The 18,802-nt window shown below is 39.3% G+C and overlaps 1 protein-coding gene across 2 annotated transcripts in view; it reads left to right on the top strand.

The window, feature by feature from the left end:
* LOC122844931 (unconventional myosin-VIIa-like) overlaps positions 1-17,881 on the top strand; it is a 34,973-nt gene extending 17,092 nt beyond the window's left edge. For both annotated transcript variants that reach the window (XM_044140793.1, XM_044140791.1), the window contains 29 exons: positions 226-310; positions 643-861; positions 2,908-3,225; positions 4,343-4,552; positions 4,914-5,090; positions 5,169-5,258; positions 5,611-5,741; positions 6,515-6,641; positions 6,977-7,096; positions 7,562-7,735; positions 7,806-8,033; positions 9,445-9,615; positions 9,815-9,932; positions 10,020-10,146; positions 10,293-10,462; positions 10,544-10,734; positions 11,463-11,584; positions 11,653-11,810; positions 12,232-12,385; positions 12,454-12,609; positions 12,688-12,793; positions 13,170-13,283; positions 13,894-13,972; positions 14,044-14,159; positions 15,390-15,575; positions 16,306-16,422; positions 16,511-16,594; positions 16,675-16,794; positions 16,980-17,881. In XM_044140793.1, the coding sequence (XP_043996728.1) occupies positions 226-310; positions 643-861; positions 2,908-3,225; positions 4,343-4,552; positions 4,914-5,090; positions 5,169-5,258; positions 5,611-5,741; positions 6,515-6,641; positions 6,977-7,096; positions 7,562-7,735; positions 7,806-8,033; positions 9,445-9,615; positions 9,815-9,932; positions 10,020-10,146; positions 10,293-10,462; positions 10,544-10,734; positions 11,463-11,584; positions 11,653-11,810; positions 12,232-12,385; positions 12,454-12,609; positions 12,688-12,793; positions 13,170-13,283; positions 13,894-13,972; positions 14,044-14,159; positions 15,390-15,575; positions 16,306-16,422; positions 16,511-16,594; positions 16,675-16,794; positions 16,980-17,072 (4,261 nt within the window). In that variant the 3' untranslated portion in view covers positions 17,073-17,881. The remainder of the gene's footprint in view (positions 1-225; positions 311-642; positions 862-2,907; positions 3,226-4,342; positions 4,553-4,913; positions 5,091-5,168; positions 5,259-5,610; positions 5,742-6,514; positions 6,642-6,976; positions 7,097-7,561; positions 7,736-7,805; positions 8,034-9,444; positions 9,616-9,814; positions 9,933-10,019; positions 10,147-10,292; positions 10,463-10,543; positions 10,735-11,462; positions 11,585-11,652; positions 11,811-12,231; positions 12,386-12,453; positions 12,610-12,687; positions 12,794-13,169; positions 13,284-13,893; positions 13,973-14,043; positions 14,160-15,389; positions 15,576-16,305; positions 16,423-16,510; positions 16,595-16,674; positions 16,795-16,979) is intronic.
* Positions 17,882-18,802: the final 921 nt, after the last annotated feature.

Here is an 18,802-nt window from a genome sequence, read left to right as displayed (position 1 = left end):
AATCCTACAGCAGGCCATGAACATAGCAAATCATTTACATACAAACTTAAAAAAGGGGACCAACAGCTGATCCATGTGGCACAACTGTATTAACTTATAGATGTATATGAAAATATATGTATGTCTAAAATATCTATGAATGTATAAACTACTTATTGAACTTCAAGGAATGGATTTTGCATGATGGAGTTGTGGTTTATTGTGTATTCTCTGTTTCTTTGACAGGTCAAACTTTCGCAGACTCAGGAGCGCTGTGGTTTTTATTCAGAAGGTGTGGAGGGGGTACAAGAGCAGGAAGAATTACCAAATTGTGAGTCGCTCTGATTCTTGGAGCGTTTTGTGTGGAGTTTTTTTTTTTTTAGATTCTAAAAAAGATGTTTTCTCTTAAAAGCTGAAGGAAGGGTGACAATAAAATCTTGATTCTTAAAGGGAGTGTACTATGCAAAATTCACATTTTGTACGCTTTTGTACTCTTATTGGAGGTTCTTCTGCTACTAAAAACAGTGCTTAAAAAGCTGAAATTTCCTCATCTGAGAATGATTTTAAAAAAACGTAACAAACATATTTTGTACAGCCCATAGACCAATCCTGAAAACTTTTCTGGGAAAAACGTGACTTTTGGAATAAATGTTTCTCCGTCAGATGAAGTCAGGCTTCATTCGCCTTCAGGCGGTCTGCAGGTCCAGGAAGTACTACAGAAGCTACCGGATCACTCGCTGCCGCATCACCCTCATCCAAGCCCGCTGCCGGGGCTTCCTCGTCCGGCAGACCTTCTGGAGACGCCTCCGAGCCGTGTTGACCCTCCAGGCCTACACCAGAGGCATGATAGCCAGACGCCTCTGCCAGAGGCTCAGGGCCGAGGTAAATGGTTACTACGTTTACTACTGCTACCTACACCTCATTGACCTGCCAGAAAGACATGGCGACTGGTTGTGAGGGAGTGCCTGTTAATAAATCTTTTAATATTTCAATACATTTAAAACAGAATTACACCAGGAAGGAGCAGAGGCCTGTGTGAAAGCTATCCTTCCCTTTACATATCAGCCAAATAGCATCAAATGCTTCCTGGTCATGTATTTGTTGCCAACATTCCCCGTTTCTTCTTCTTTTATCCAGCCATCATTATTTCTGTTGTGGGAATGACCAGAACAGGTGCTACAATACAGACATTTATGTTTTGTAACTTATAATTTATTCATTTGCCAAATATTTTTTTTTAAATGAATCCAGTTTTAACTGTTAAAATTGTGTCTTGAAAACCTAAATAAAATAAAAAAATTCCTTATTGAATTAATTATCTTATTTGCCTTCTAATTTAGTAATAACAAATAGATTATTTAAAATTATGTCCTACTGCAAAGAAAATAATTAACATTTTCAGACTTAAACATACACTTGATGATGTTGAAAGGTTTATTAGACTAAAAACTAAAGCATCATGTCTCTCAGATGTTTTGTTTTTATACATTTCACTGTAATTTTATTGAGTCTCATCTGACAGAGATGCTCTGTCGTTTGTGTTTAGAGGTTGAGGAACAGGAGCAAGACCTGATATAATTTTTGGTTATGAGAAGCGCAAGGAATGTTTTTGGTTGATTTACTAAAATAATCAAATCTTTATAACTTTGCAACTGTTTACATGCTACTCCCTTATTTATTTTAGATCTTAAATTAATTTATGTTATGATGTAAATTCATTCATTATGAATTTGTTTAAATCTGCTTTTTTTTAAAACAATGGAGCAGTTGTATAAATTGGCTTATTCTTGGTAAACATGAATACAAGCGAAGGTTCTTGAGTGCCCTCTACTGGCCTGGGGGTCTTAATAAGTGGCTCAGTTTGCTTATGCCTCTGGCTGGCTCTGCTTTAGCAATGAAAACAATGGTGTTCATTGGAGCTGGAGCAGCATTCGTTTCACATCATTATCATTATTACTATTATTATTTTTATGTTCTCACTTGCTTTGTATTTTTTGTATTTATATTGATTTTTTGTGGGTATATCTTTTTTGCTTCCTCGTCCTCATGTGTTGCCCTTGGAAACATAATGTCAGAAAGTAGATCTATTATTACCTGTGGGCCTTAAATGATTCTTCTGTGTTTTGTTTGTGTTTTGTTAAACAAATAAAAGTGTCTTTGAAAATGAAAAGATTAAAGGTTTACCATTTTGATGTGTATTCACTGTTTTTCTACTGTGAACTCCAGGCAGCACAAACCCATCTCCACTAGATTACACCAAAATAAAACTTATGAGTTCAATCAACAGTGCTGGGCTTCATAAAGGGGGTCAACATAATTCATCCTGCAGTAAAACTCACAAATTATTCCTACAAATGAGTTTTCATTTTATTTAGTTTTTTGTGTCTATTTGTTTTTTTAAGGAAAAAAAGTAACATGTCTATAAATCTTTTTTTTTATTACATCGGTTTTTTTACGTTTTAAAGATTTGTAGTTCTGTTCTGTATAATATTTAAAAAAAAATTATTTTTGTTCAACAACATTTTCATGAATATAAATAAAACGTGGCAATAAATTATACAAAAAGTAAAATATTTATTCTTATTTGTAATACTAATAATTACTATTCAGTGTGTTTGCACCGCCTTAAATATCTTGAAAACTAAGTTGGCCTTAAATATGCTAGTCACAGGTCTATTTAATCTTGTATATTCTATGTTTTTATTATTACTGGTATTATTATTATTAATATTGTTATTATTTATTATTTATAATAATAGAAAAAATAAGTAGAGCAAAATCAGCAACAAGTAGGGAGGGCTTTTTAATTTGAAACGAAACAATAAGGCGTTCACTAACCCAACTTTTTCTTTGAGTTTTGAATCAGTCAGGAAACAGCTGCAGTTTTAACGTCTGTGAACCGTGTCCTTCTGCTTTCTCATCTCAAAGCGTCAGCGACGCCTGGAAGCCGAGCGGCAGCGCCTGGCCGAGGAGGAGCAGCTCCGGAACCAGATGACGGTCCGGCGGGCCAAGGCGGAGGCCGAGAGGAAGCACCAGGAGCGGCTCTTCCAGTTGGCCCAGCAGCAGGAGGAGCGGGAGAGGGAGGAGAAGGAGGAGGCGCGCAGGAAGAAGGAGCTGCTGGACCAGATGGAGAGGGAGAAGGAGCAGCCTGTCGACCACTCTGACATGGTGGACCGGATGTTTGGTTTCCTCGGGGACTCCGGACCACTCCCGAACCAGGACGGACAGGCGCCGGCTGGGTTTGAAGTATGTGTTCAAGGTTTGATTAAATTTCTGCCAGAAAACTCAGAAAGTTTTATGTTAATTTTCCAGGAATAGCAAGAAAAATTCTGAGCTCCAAAAGTGAAAAATTTGCAATAAAAAAATAGAGAATTTGTACGATTAGTCTTAGAGATTTTTTCAAGAAAAGATCAGGAAATTTCTGAGCTCCAAATTGAAAATTTGCAAGGAAGCTTATTTTAGTCAGAAATTTGTTCAGTTTTGGGCTGCACAGTGGTGCAGTTGGTAGAGCTGTTGCCTTGCAGCAAGAAGATCCTGGGTTCGATTCCCGGCCCGGGGTCTTTCTGCACGGAGTTTGCATGTTCTCCCTGTGCATGGTGGATTCTCTCCAGGTTCTCTGGCTTCCTCCCACAGTCCAAAAACATGACTGTCAGGTTAATTGGTTTCTCTAAATTCTCCCTAGGTGTGAGTGTGTTGTTTGTCTTGTTTGTCTCTGTGTTGCCCTGCGACAGACTGGCAACCTGTCCAGGGTGAACCCGCCTCTCGCCCAGAACACAGCTGGAGAGGAACCAGCAACCCTCCAGACCCCATTAGGGACAAAGGGTGTATAGAAAATGGATGGATGGATGGATTTGTTCAGTTTTTTTTCTTTATCTACGCCCAGTGGGTCTAATATGTCATCATACGTATAAGCTTTGGTGAAAGTTAGATAAGATCATTCAAATACAAAGAAATGTACCTGAATTATCATAAAACACTTTTATCAGTCACATAGACTGATTTGGCGGTTGTGTACAACCTTTTACTTTATTTAAACTCAATGAAAACCATTTGATGCATTGTATCCGAATACAGCTCATTGCTAACTCACATCTGCAGAGGTCAAGATAAGAAAAGAAACCCTGAGAATAGTGAAGAATTGAGTTAAGAATATCCTCTAAAATGTAAAAAAAAAACTAGCATTATCTTACAACATCATTGCATCCCTACATCCCTACCAAACTATAAAACCTGTAACAGCCAAACTGGTTGTGGGTCTCATATGTTCTCCATATTAAAATAATTTCCTTGTTTGTTTATCCTGACAGTAAATCTCAGTATCGAGGTTCTGAAGGTCACGTCCCACTTTTCGGTGTTCCCTCAGGATTTGGAGCAAACTCCTCGAGGCGAGGAAGCAGAAGAAGAGATGCTGACTGAAGCGCCGCCATTGCCTGACGAGGAAGACGAAGATCTGTCCGAGTACAAGTTCTCCAAGTTCGCGGCCACCTACTTCCAGGGTCTTTCCACTCACACCTACATCAGGCGGCCGCTGAAGCAACCGCTGCTGTTTCACGAGGACGAAGGAGACCAGCTGGTGAGTTTCAGCTTCCGATCAGATTGTATTGACAGTCACATGACAAACACATACACATGTTTGTTTTCAGTTCAGGGTGGAGCAGAAATATGAACAGAAATAGTTCTGGCATGCATGGAAAATTGTGTGCATGTTGTTAATTCATTTTATTTATATTGAACCAATTCAGAAAAGATGTCATTTCAAGTCACAACATAAACAGTTTAAAGTTGTATCCAAATATATAGAGAACGTGATAAGTAAATCAAATTCATACAGATTCAGCTGTAGAGACAGATTGAATCAAAGAAGTTTGATTTGATCATAGAGTATAATGCAGTCAGAAATCTAATTTTAAAACCTCTTTTTCCGTGTTTTCCAGGCTGCGTTAGCCGTGTGGATCACCGTGTTGAGGTTCATGGGCGACCTGCCAGAACCAAAATGCCAGCTAGTCATAAACGACGGCAGTGAGAAGATCCCCGTCATGACCAAGATCTACGAAACCCTCGGTAAGAGGACCTATAAGAGGGAGCTGCAGGAGCTGCAGGTGGAGGAAGAGGTGAGGCGCTGCTGCACCGGGTCTTATCGCTTCTTTTCTGAGGAGGAAACTTTCAAACTTCCTCGTTTGTCTCTACAGAACAGCTCCATAGAGTCTCAGAAGAGGAACAGCATCAGACATAAGCTGGTGTCTCTAACTCTGAAGAGGAAATCTAAGATAACAGAAGAGGTGAGGTTTGCTCATGTTTACAGACTGGATTAGGGTTAATTCAGTGGTAAAAACAAAGGCATTATGGGTCAAATCTGCAGAAACCTTCGAAGAAGATGTTTTGGTTCTATGTTATGGATGCAAGTTATCGATTGAATTCATGTAAAACTGATCTTATTGATTGATTAACGATTTTTCTAAACATAACCTCTTAAAGTGCATTTTGCATCCCAAACTAGACTCTGTTTAATGAACAATTACAGTATTAATACTTTATTTTTTCAATTTACTCTCCAGTAAAAGTCTTTCACTCCTTTATTTACCTCATCTGAGAGCTTTAAAGCTGAAGGTTTTTTCCCTCTATCATCTGTAGGTCACCAGGCGGCTGACAGAGGGCGTGGACTACGGCCTCCAGGGCAACAGCATGCTGGAGGATCGACCCACCTCCAACCTGGAGAAGCTCCACTTCATCATCGGAAACGGCATCTTACGGCCAACGCTCAGGTTTGCAGAGCCGATCCAAAGCCTTGGTGGTACTGACATCCAGCTGCACTTTGGTAGACATTGACAATGTTTCAATTAGTTAAATTAGAATATTTAACTTAAAATATGGCTTGTTAAGTCAAGAAAATGGCTTTATTCATGTAAAAATAAAAACACCTACTAGTTTTGCACGGTAGCCCAGTTGATTGTTTGGGTGGTGCAGGTATGGATGATATATCATTGTAATGATGGGTTGTTAGGTTGTGCACATGATTGTGTTCAAACAGGACTGATTTGTGAGAATTTGGATGCAAAAACCTGTAGTGGTAATGTCCCAGAATTGCATAATTTCCTTAAACTTAAACTCTCATAAAAAGCTACATTCAGTTTCTGAATCTGCATCTGCTCTAAATAAGCAGAATCATCCCGGTTATTGTTGATGTTTGTGTTCAAAAAAGATCCAAAAACGAAAAGTACTTTTAGCAGAAATAGTTTTAAACCAGAATATTTAGATTTAAAATTTATTTAACAATAAGGAAACAGAAGATTTTACAAAAAAAAAAATCAGGAATTGGTAAAAAAAAAAGAAGAAACATTTAAAGCTGAATGTCTGGTCAGTTTTAAGTGAACTCTAGAGTTCATATAGAATTGATTTATTATTGAGAAATGGCTGCATTGCTTTAAGACTTGAACACCAAGAGGAAAACGAGATCCTCCGGTTCTGACTGAAGTGTCAGATACTGCGTGTGTGTTTGCGTGTGTGTGTGTGTTTTATTCATTCATCTCTGCTGCAGGGATGAGATCTACTGTCAGATCTGCAAACAGCTCACTCAGAACCCGTCCAAAAGCAGCCACGCCCGGGGATGGATCCTCCTGTCTCTCTGTGTCGGCTGCTTCGCTCCGTCCGAGAAGTTTGTCAAAGTACGAATGTTTAAGAGGAAATTATTTTATTCTATTTTACTGGTGGGGTTTTTTTTGTAATCAATATTTAATGTTAAAAATACGGATTATAGTTTAGGTGTTTGAAGGAAAGCAATATTCTTGCTTGTTTGTTTTTCTGAGAAAACGCCAATGGAGGCATTTTAAAAAATAAACTGTATGTTAATAGTTTTTAAACTGTAAGTTTAAAAAGTTGCTTTTATTTTCCAATGGCACAAAGCACACTGAAAAATAATGTGCTATTATAAAAAAGAGAAGAAAATCTTCCCTTCCTAGGAGTATGTTTGTTAAAAATGTTTTCTCTGCTGTGTGGTCAGTATTTACGAACCTTTCTGAAGAACGGTCCTCCTGGTTACGCTCCGTACTGCGAAGAGAGGCTGAGGAGGACGTTTGTGAACCGCACACGAACCCAGCCGCCGTCCTGGCTGGAGCTGCAGGTACAGACCTCCATGTCTCACTTGTAGCCCAAACCGCATGAAACTTCCTTCTCAACTCCTCTGGGATTTGGGAAAATCTGTATGTCTTATAGGAATTAGGCAGTTTTAAAAGAAAAATTTTTAACAGTTAAAACTGCAGAAGTTTCTTGATAAATGCTGTTATTGCATTTAAGACAATAAAATGTTTATTTTGTATTTAAAAAGTTATCCATTTATTTTTATCTTTTAATGTATTTCTAATATTTGATAAAAAAGGCTTAAGTGTATAAATGAAAAATCTACAGTGGCCATTTTTTATTTAATTAATCAATACAGTAATCCATTACTGAGATCATTGTTAGTTGAAGCGCTGTCGTAAAGTTTACAAACAGAATAAATCAGAACCAACATAACACAGCTTCTCCAACATGCTTCTAGTATTGTTTAGTTAGCATAACTAGCGAATGTATTTTTTGTTTCCTTGAGGCGACCAAGTCCAAGAAGCCCATCATGCTGCCTGTGACGTTCATGGACGGCACCACCAAGACGCTGCTGGCGGACTCCGCCACCACGGCCTTCGAGCTCTGCAACGCCCTGGCGGACAAGATCAACCTGCGCGACCGCTTCGGTTTCTCGCTGTACATCGCTCTGTTCGATAAGGTACGGCCCGAGACGCCCCATGATGTCATTCACTGTGGCGCTGCCGCTGACGGACGTGCGTCTCCGTCAGGTGTCGTCTCTGGGCAGCGGCAGCGACCACGTCATGGACGCCGTGTCGCAGTGCGAGCAGTATGCCAAAGAGCAAGGCGCCCAGGAGAGGAACGCCCCCTGGAGGCTGTTCTTCAGGAAGGAGATCTTCAGCCCCTGGCACGACCCCACGGAGGACTACGTCGCCACAAACCTCATTTACCAGCAGATCGTCAGAGGAGTGAAGTTTGGAGAGTATCGCTGTGAGAAGGTCAGCAGCCTCCATCTCTATGTCGAAGCAGATAAGATGTTTGAGAGTTCCTCACATCTTCTGCTGTGAAAATTAACTTTCAGGGAAGTTTTGAGAGATTTAAATTAGATAATTTTAGTAACTTTATTCAAAATGCATTAGATGAATTCTACATTTAAAATGTGTTTTTCATGTCTGACAAAGGAAGTCTGATTTTTAGTCCAGTAGACATTCATTGTTGCTCTCCATGAAAGAACTAAGCCCTAAAAACTTGATTGTTAGATAAGCATTACGTGCAGAGAGCTGGATCCGAGCATATTAATGGAAAGTTTAGTGGGAGGAAAATGTGCAGAAGTTCCAGGTGTAACAGTGAAGAAGCATCAGAACTTCTTACGTGGGCTATAAAGTCCTCTTTTCAGGGTGACGTCCTTTAGTGATGCAGTAACTCATGCAAAAGGAGCCCAGACCAACTGCTCAGTCCATATACCTTCAGCATATGGACTTATTCTTTATTCATTTTAACACATATTTGTGTTAAAATTAGGGCCAGGAACTTAAATCATTAATTTTGATATATTAATTAAACAGATTTATAAAAATAATTAATTGCTTTTTTTTTGTTTTACATACAAAGGTTCCAATCAGAATATGTTTCTAGCACGCCTGTAAATCTGACGCACAAGTGACATCCGCTAACATCAACGAAGGACGATAAAGCTACTTTTGTTGATCCTCTTTTGAAATATTTGCTTCAAAAATCAGTCTGATGGGACCCTGGAAAGACTATTGTTGTGCAGAAAGGGGTTAGTTTATCAGTGACACTATTCAAGCCTAAAATAGCATCTCAATACAAAACATGTAGCAATACACATGCTATTGCTAATGTCAGCGTCCACAGTTCACGTTTCTAAAGAAGTTTCTTGAATGATCAGGAGTTTCTGAAACACTTAAAAATTTAACTTTGCTCCAATATGATGGTTAAGTAACTTTTAATAACAGATTAAAAACAGTAAATATCTTTGTTGTTTTAAATTGAACATTTTGACAAGTTACAATTTTTGATTAAAATTACAGACCTTCAGTTAAAATCAGCTTTTGGTTGGTCTATTGTATTATTCTAACTTTCCTAGATACTGAATTTTAAGTTCATTTGCCATAACCAAACATTAACAGAAATCAGCACCAAAAATGGACTGTGCTGTCAAAAGTACAATCCACTCCTAATGTTTAGGGTTTAATGTGTGCCTGGTGCAGCTGGAAAGGTTTGGAAACTGATGATAAAAATTGACCACGGCTGTTCTGTGGTTAAGCACAACCCACACATAGAGGCACCATGCAGGATTTCACTGAGTCCGTATTTTAGTACCTTCAGAAGAACAGATTTTCAGGTCGTTTTAAACATTTTTGTTTAAACCGCGTCGATCCTTTGCAGGAGGAAGATCTGGCTGAGTTGGCCTCTCAGCAGTACTTTGTGGACTATGGCTCTGAGATCCTCCAGGAGCGCCTGCTCAGCCTCATCCCGTCCTACATCCCCGACAGAGAAGTCACCTCGACTAAGACTGCAGAGAAGTGGGCTCAGCTCATCATCAACGCCCACAAAAAGGTACCTGCTAAACGTCTCACTCTGAAAGGAGATAAACAGGCAGAACTGAGCAGCCGAAAATGTCATTATCTAAAAGTAGCATGTTTTGTATGACCCTAACCTCTTCAGAGAAACATATTAGGTCACCTTTAAAACAGCAAATCTTTGGTTTTATTTATCACTGTTGAGCGATGGTGATTCGCTGCATCTCGTCCTGCAGGGATTATACCACAAAAGGAGGCTGAACACTCAGAAGGTGAGGGAGGACGTTGTGGATTTCGCTCGGATAAAGTGGCCTTTACTCTTCTCACGTTTCTACGAGGCCTTTAAATTCTCAGGTAAGGAGGTCAGGTCATTCTTAACTATGTTTCAGAAACACAGGAGTGGTATTGATGATTTTAAATGGATATAATTGTCTGCTGCAGGGCCCAGTCTGCCAAAGAATGATGTGATTGTGGCGGTGAACTGGACTGGGGTTTACTTTGTGGATGAACAGGAGCAGGTTCTTCTGGAGTTGTCGTTCCCAGAAATCACAGCCGTGTCCAGCAGCAGGTAGGAGAACAGCTTATCCAATTAAATGTCACAATAAACTATTAATTCTCAGAATAATCAATTTCCAGTATAATTGTTAGTTGCAGCCCTACCATGTTTTTGAAGCTGTTACTATGGACTTTAAAGTTTAAATTTTAACTGTCCAGAGGGGGAAAACTGCAAGGTCAGAGTTTCACATTGGCCACCATCAAAGGAGACGAGTACACCTTCACCTCCAACAACGCGGAGGACATCCGGGACCTGGTGGTCACCTTCCTGGACGGTCTGAGGAAGAAGTCCAAATACGTGGTTGGACTGCTGGACTGTCCAAACCCTGGTGAGCTTCAGGGTCAGTCTGAGGGAAGGTTCAGCTGTCCTGAACCGAGCTGTGACTCTCGCTGTGACCTCTGTCCTGCAGCTGGCGTTGACTCCACCTTTCTGAGTTTCTGTAAGGGGGATCTGATCATCCTGGATGAACATGACGGAGAACATGTGATGAACTCCGGCTGGGCACACGGCATCAACGACAAGACCAAGCAGAGAGGAGACTTCCCTGCCGACTGTGTCTACGTGCTGCCCACCATCACCAGGCCGCAGTACGACATCGTGGTAAGAGTCAGTCATCAGGGTGAACTGCTTTAACGCTCAGTCTGAACTTATTACGGTTCTGTTCCATCCTGGAACAGCACCGCTCTTGGTGGTGTTCCAGGATCTTGGTGGTGTAACAGAGCTAGTCCTGGACTAGCTCTGTTAGTTCTGATTGGTTCTTCTTGTAGATTTTGTTCATAAAAGATGCCATAACTAAAAGTTGGCATAGAGACAAATTTTGAAAAGTGAGACACAGAAAGAGCACTGTACGCATAGAACTGTGCATACACTGCAAAAACACAAGGACCTCTTTTACAGAATTCACATTTTGCATGTTTTTGTACTTCCATTTGAGTTGTTGGCAAGAAGTTAATGTTTTCTGGTGTCTGGAGTAAGAGCCATTTAAAAAACCTCCCAATTGTTAAGTCACATCAGTAGGCACTGCCCCTCACCCAGCAACCCCAGCAGCGTTTCACCCGTTACCTAGCAACCAAAGCTAAGCTCCACCATGTTTGGTCAGCTGGTTTGTGGGAAAAATGTAATGAACATGTTTTTGATTAGGCCATGGACCTATCCTAACCTGTTAAAAGAAACATAATAACTCACCTTTAACTTGAACATCTAATCCTGACCCTGGGTATTTTTATTTTATTTTTTTAGAAATTACCTACTGTGTAATAATTACCTTCCTCAGTGTAGATCTTGTCGTTTTATTCTTGTTTATTCTAACCTGCCTGTTCTGGTCTCAGGCTCTGGTGACGATGACTCCCGATCAGAGGAGGGAGTCTCTCAGTTTGTCTCAGATGAGTCTTTCTGAGACGGACAAATCCAAGGCCTACACCCTGGAGGAGTTTTCTTACGACCACTTCAGGTGCCCGACCAACCAAATCCCTCTCACAGAACGGGCTGGGTGCTTGCTTTAACCTTTAACCTCTCCAGGCCGCCTCCGAAGAGCACCCTGAGCCGAGTGATGATGTCCAAAGCTCGAGGGAAGGAGCGACTGTGGAGCTGCGTCAGGGAGCCTCTCAAACAGCCGCTGCTGAAGAAAGTCCTGGCGCACGACGAACTCTCCCAGGACGCCCTTCTGGCCTTCATCGATATCCTCCGCTTCTCACGTTAATCACATCGCACTTCAGTACAACAGAAATTAATTAGAACAATTATTTTTAAACCATTTCAAGGTTCATAGAGTAAGAAAAGACTGAAGGAAATTCACTGCAAAAATGCAACATCTTCCCAGGTGTTTTTGGTTTAGTTTCTAGTCCAAACATCTTGGTACACTTAAAATAAGAGAAAACTAACTCATAAGTAACTTTTCAGCAAGACATAGAAACTTGTTTTAATATTATATTTTTATGTTTCTCTAGCAGTCAAGTTTTGCAGCATATCTCACATTAAATGTGGATTTATTACAGCCAATTAAAAATCTGCATTTTATCAGGTGTGTTGAGTGTTTTGGATTCGATGTGTCGTCTCTGCACCTGTCTGGGGTTTTTTTTTCCCTGACCGTCTCCGTACCTGTGATGAAATACATGGGCGACTACCCGTCCAAACGGGCGCGGTCCGTCAACGAGCTCACCGATCAGATCTTTGAAGGAGCGCTGAAGGCGGAGCCGCTGAAGGACGAAATCTACTGCCAGATCCTCAAACAGCTCACAGACAATCACATCAAGTTAGTCAATCTCAACTGAAGGGCAGCGATAAGTTGACTTCAGCTGATGCTGTGGTTTCTCTGTGAAGGTTCAGTGAGGAGAAGGGCTGGGAGCTGCTGTGGCTCTGCACTGGTTTGTTTCCTCCCAGTAACATCCTGCTGCCCCACGTCCAGAAGTTCCTCCAGGCCAGGAAGCACTTCCCGCTGGCGCCGGACTGCATGCAGCGGCTGCAGAAAGCCCTGCGGTACCACATGGCTTCACTTTCACCACATCCTTGTTTTCCTTCTTGCTTCATCTCGCCTCTTTCTCCTGATTTGTGCAGAAACGGATCCAGGAAGTACCCTCCTCACCTGGTGGAGGTGGAGGCCATCCAGCACAAGACCACGCAGATTTTCCACAAGGTTTACTTCCCTGACGACTCCGACGAGGTCAGAGGCGACTCGGGTTCAAAACGTTTGTTGGAAAACTGGAACCGTCTGAACTGAGGGATCTAAACTTTGTTCAGGATTTGCTTTATTAAAAAATAATTGCAAAATTTTCAAAAAACTGGAGAAAATTCTCAGTTTTGCTTTGATAAAATGTAAAATGTGTTTTACAAAAAAACAAAAACTCTTGTTGTTCTTTCTTAAATTGAAGAGAAAAGAAAAATTGGCTGCAGATTGATCTACATTTTGTTCCTTAACTTCCTCCAATGTTTCTATATTCGTATTGCTTGTCTGTAAACTGTGTACATTTGGAACCAAAGGCAAATTCTTGGTCATTTTTGGGAAACAAGCGTTTTCTTTGGCTTTCTTGTGATCTCAGGTGTTTGAAGTGGAGTCGAGCACGAAGGCTAAAGATTTCTGCCATAACATCTCCGGTCGACTGATGCTCAAATCCTCTGAGGGCTTCAGTCTTTTTGTAAAGATCACAGACAAGGTGAGGAGACTACGACAGAGTAGAGATTTGTTTTTTAATTATGAGAAAAATGTCATAATGTTAGTAGAATAAATATTACCAGAAGATAGTTGGACATTTACTAGAAAAAGCTTCTTTTTTTTCCTCATATAATTACAACTTCTTGTGATATGACTTTTTTGTCATATGACATTATTGTATAACTAAAATAATTTTCTGGTAATATTATGACTTTTCTCCTACTATTGACTTTTTTGTTATTACGACTTTTTTCCTCAAAATATTAGGTCATATTCTCGTAATACTCAAGCTTTTATTATTGTAATATTGCATTTTTATTTTTGTATGATTTATTTTCTCAGAATATTGACTTTATTCTCATAATAGCATTTTTTATTTGTGTCCTAATTAAAAAAAATTTAAAAATCAACATTTAGCTGTTAGATGTGGACTAAATATCAGATGGGTGAGTCAGATTTACATGTAAGAAAATCTGAAGCCATTCAAGTTCCTTCAGTTGTTTTCTCTTTAAACATTAAATATGTATCTTTTGCTTCTTTGTAAAATTTCCAGTTTTGCAGCAAAAAATTAAAAGAATGACCTCAAATCTCTCATTTTCTGTTGTTTTTAGGTCATCAGTGTGCCAGACGGCGACTTTTTCTTTGACTTTGTGAGGCATCTGACTGACTGGATCAAGAAAGCGAGACATGGTAACGGAGGCGGACAGCTGCTCTCGTCGCTGAAGCTCAGACTGTTTGAGCATCTCTGACTCTTCCTGCAGGCTCTACAGGCGCGCTGCCTTCACTGACCTATCAGGTGTTCTTCATGAAGAAGCTGTGGACCAACACCGTGCCAGGAAAAGACACCATGGCCGACTCGATCTTCCATTATTACCAGGTGCTTTCAGAAACGTTTAAACTGGACATTAGACATAATTAATGTGCCTACTCAACACAGTTCTCCAGAAAACTTGAGACTAAGATGTAGAAATATGGCGGCTATTTCTGTCCCTGGAGGATTTCGTTTTTATTTTGTGTTCAATTTATAACTCAAATAAAGTAGAATATTGTGAAAAATGTCATTATTAGCTCTCTTTTCAGAAATTAAAGCTCAAATATTACAGTAAAATGCGTTAAGCCTTTATTTCTTGGGACTCTGAATATTATGGCTTATAGATAATGAGAACCTCAGATAAATTAAATATTACACAAGATCAATAAAAATGATATTTTAAGCAGGAATGTCAGGTTTATGAGAACTATATTAATTTCTCTGTACTCAGTTCTTGGTTGGGGCTCGTTTTGCATGAATTACTGGTTCAGTAGAGCCTTTAACACGATGAATGCAACATTTATGTTGCATTCATCGTGCAACATATGAATGCAACATAAATGTTGCATCCCATGTTTCAGATTCATCTGAGCAAATGCTTCTTCCTACTCCCTCTTGAACATGTTATGTTCACATTACTCTTTTTGTTTTTGAACTATTTAAATTTTTAATTTGTTTTATTTATTTATTCATTTCTTTATGTTTTCGCACTTTTTCTTTCCACTCAACTTTCTGTGAATATGTTTGGATACAGCACTGTGGGCAACCAGATTCTTCAGCAATGATTAAGCGTACACTAAAGGAGTGCTATGTTAAGTTTGAGACAAGAGAATGTTTACTTTCTTATTTTAAAACAAATTACTTTTATTTGTACTTTAATGTATTTTTAATATTGTAAAAGACAAAGAATCTGCAGAATGTGCCAAATTTTTATCTGATTACTTGATTCATTATCAGAATATTTGATTACTAGAAAAAGTTTTAGTTGCCCCCTAAATTAAATTAAATTAAATTGTAATTTTCTTATACACTGAATTTTGGGTTTTCATTCTTTGTGAGCTGTAGTTAAAAAAAAAAAAAAGAAATGAAAACGTGAAATATATTTACTCTTTGTGGTGAATCTATAATACTAAATAAGATTCACTTTCTGAAATGAGTGATAGATTTTTAACTTTTCATGAAATTCTTCTTGTTCCAAAAATACAAAACATAAAAAAAAATAAAAAATTTGCCTTGATAAAGTAAAGGGATCCAGTTTTTGATTGTACTTAAAGAAAAAAATTTTTTTCTGTGCAGGAGCTGCCCAAGTATCTCCGCGGTTACCACAAGTGTTCGAGGGAGGAGGTGCACCAGCTGGCAGCTCTGATCTACAGGGTGAAGTTTGAAGAGGACAAATCCCATTTCCAGAACATTCCCAAGATCCTGAAGGACCTCGTTCCTCAGGACCAGATCCGACTTCTGTCCCCAGATGACTGGAAGAGGGTGAGCAGAGCAGTGAAACCGAGTGAGACCAGGTTTACTTTCAGCAGCACAAAGAATGAGAAAGAAATCAAATCTGGTTGGTTAATGTGATTTAGATGCCTTCATTTGAGACCTGCATTCATTTTCTGTGTATTTTTTAACAGGCTCTAAATGTTCCAGAACATCAAACAAAGTTAACCTGCAATAACGAAAAAGTTGTTTTGAAATTGTCTTTTTCTAGGAAAAAAGTCCAATCAACAAGTTCACATCAGAAAATAAATTTTCAAGCTACCTTCACTAATGAAGCTGAATAAACTCCAGAGCTAACTCACCGCTGGAGTCCTTCAAAAACAATAGGTTTTGGAGTGGCCTAGTCAAAGTCTGGACTAAAATCTGACTGGAATGCTGTAAAACCTTCCAATGTGAATTAAATAAAATAATTCTGGCCAAAATTCCTCTACAGTAATCAAAAAGACTTCTTAATTTCTGCTGGGAAGCAGGACCAGATTAGGCACTATATCTGTTACGTCCAAGTTGGTTTCGAACGCTTTTATTCACTTTTTAAAACTTCTTTTTATATTTACACAGGTTGTCTTTGATAATAGGTCTTAGCTGAAAGATTTGAGTTGATTTTTCTTTTATTCTTTATTCAGTTGAAAGCAAAGATCCACAAAGTAATGGATTTCTAGCACCTGTCCTAGTGAATGATGAGTTTATGTGACTCACGTTTTGGATTTTCTTCTCTCCTCAGTCCATCATGACGTTCTTTAACAAACAGTCGGGAAAAACACCTGAAGACGCCAAACTCTCCTTCCTGAAGGTCATTTACAAATGGCTGACGTTTGGCTCCGCCTTCTTTGAAGTCAAGGTGAAGATGCCAGAAAAGTAGTTGCAAAAAAGACCAAAAGTAACATATATTGTTCCTTGCCACATGTGATGTTTTTGATTTTCTGCAGCAAACAACAGATCCAAATTACCCAGAAACTCTCCTGATTGCCATCAATAAACACGGAGTCAGTCTGATTGATCCTAAGACTAAGGTGAGGATTAATCTCACGGTTTTATCTTTACAACTTATTGGAAATGTCATGTTAATCTGTGCTAATCCTTCGTCCTGCAGGACATCCTGACCACTCATCCCTTCACCAAGATCTCCAACTGGAGCAGCGGCAACACATACTTCCACATCACCATCGGGAACCTGGTGCGAGGCAGCAAGCTGCTCTGCGAAACGTCTCTGGTGAGCATCTGAATTTACTTTGTAAGGACGGTTCTGACCGTCGGCATAGAAACATGACAGAAAGACATATTACACAATATGTGTAAGGGAACCTGCAGGGGACAGACGCCCTGCAGGTGATTCTCAGGTGTTTGTCCTGCAGCTAATTATTCCCTGCAAACATGTTGTCTCTCCAACTACTCCAGGGATACAAGATGGATGACCTTTTGACCTCTTACATCAGCCAGATGCTGACAACGATGACAAAGCAGCGAACGTCCAGAGGAAACAGCAAGTGATCAGGCCACACTCCTGACCTAAATCCTACCTTTCATTTTTCTGTCCTGTCTTAAAAACTCACCTTTTGCCTTTAAAATCTCTCCTTCAGGACTTTCCTGTGTCGAACTGTTTCTGGATGATTAACAGCCTTGCAAAAAACATTCATACCCCAGGAAAAGTAACACACTTTGTCATGTTACAACTACATAGCTGAGTGTCTTTGTCTGCAGGACTTAATGTGACAGACCAACACAGAGGGATGATGTGGAAATACTTATGCTGGGGGTCTGCAGCTTTTGATGCACCCCTGATCCAAACATCTCAATCAGTGGACATAAGCAGGAGGTGATTCAGACTTTATGTTTAGTGGTGTCGAAGCAGAGATGCATCCTGAAGTTGCAACTTTTTCTCTGCAGCTTGAATTCCCAACTCTGATGAAATGATAGTTTTCAAAGCGTCTGCAGTCTGAACGATCATTTCGCTTTTTATCCGACTTTTACGTGACTGACGTCAGACATGAGTCATAATTCTGCAGCAGAAGAAGCCAAAGGCAGTAAATCTGGATGTAAACACCAGGTGAAAATATAATTCTGAAATGTATGAAAGAAGTTTGTGTCAGTGAATCACATCACAGTTCCACCACTCTTACGTCCAAGCAGACTTCTCCACAGAAGTTGTAGCCAATTCTCCACAAAAGGCCGTTACTATTGGCTGTGCTTTGTTTTTATTATCTTCCTTAGTCTTTTAGTGATCTTGTGATGAAGTTGGCTGCCACTCATCAAAAGATTTAAAATTGAGCCGTAGACGGCAGTGGCCATTATTATTTCCGTAAACATAAATAATAATGGCGGATCGCTGCTGAGTCACGTCTATGTTCTTCTTCTGCACACAGAAGTCTGATTGCAGTCGCATTTAATTAGCAGCATGAATTACCACAAAAACAAAGGGATTTCAGCAAAATAATTGACTCATACATTTTTAGATTTTAGCTTATAAGACATTAGAAAACCATCATTTTACTTAAACTTCACAATTAACCACTGCTCTGTACTGGTCTGTCACACAAGTTTCCATTAAAATACATTGAACCCAGTTGTTGTAACATGAAAAAGGTCTAAATTAATGTTAATCTTCTGACCTGAAACTGAAACGAAGCAATCAGACAACATGTCATATGACACCATTTCTAACCTTTCAAGTAGGTAAACATTTCATTTTTCACTTAACACCGTTATGGATTACTGCAATAAAATTCACTTTATTCTGGACGATGGTGCTCAAGACCAACTATTTTTCTTTTTTAGACTGTAAATATTAACTCCCACTGAGTTTCTTCACATATGTATTGAAGTTTAATTTTTACACCTTTAACTAATAGTTTTAAGTTTAGTTCTAGAGTGAAAACCTGCATCATGAAATCAAAAACAAAACCATTCATCCCCCACAGAAATGTCAATTAGACGCCTTTTCCCAGTCATTTTATGTATTTACCATAATTATTTTTTTTAGATAATCTTTCCTCTCTGTTGGAAAAAGTTTATTTGTGGTTTTAGATTAGAGGAAATGTGATTTGTTCTGCAGGTGTGCCACTAAATTAAAACGCTGTCTTTGTTTCATAAGGTTGGTTTTCAGAGACTCTGAACCACAGGAATCTGTTTCTAATCTCATGTTTAAATACAAGTAATTTAAGAATTTGAGTGTGAAGTCATCGTGTCTCACATCATCCATGTACAAAGTACTTTTATTAAAA

This window comes from Gambusia affinis, linkage group LG15 (genome assembly GCF_019740435.1).
Source record: "Gambusia affinis linkage group LG15, SWU_Gaff_1.0, whole genome shotgun sequence".
NCBI lineage: Eukaryota > Metazoa > Chordata > Actinopteri > Cyprinodontiformes > Poeciliidae > Gambusia > Gambusia affinis.
This window is presented reverse-complemented; position numbering and strand designations above follow the sequence as displayed.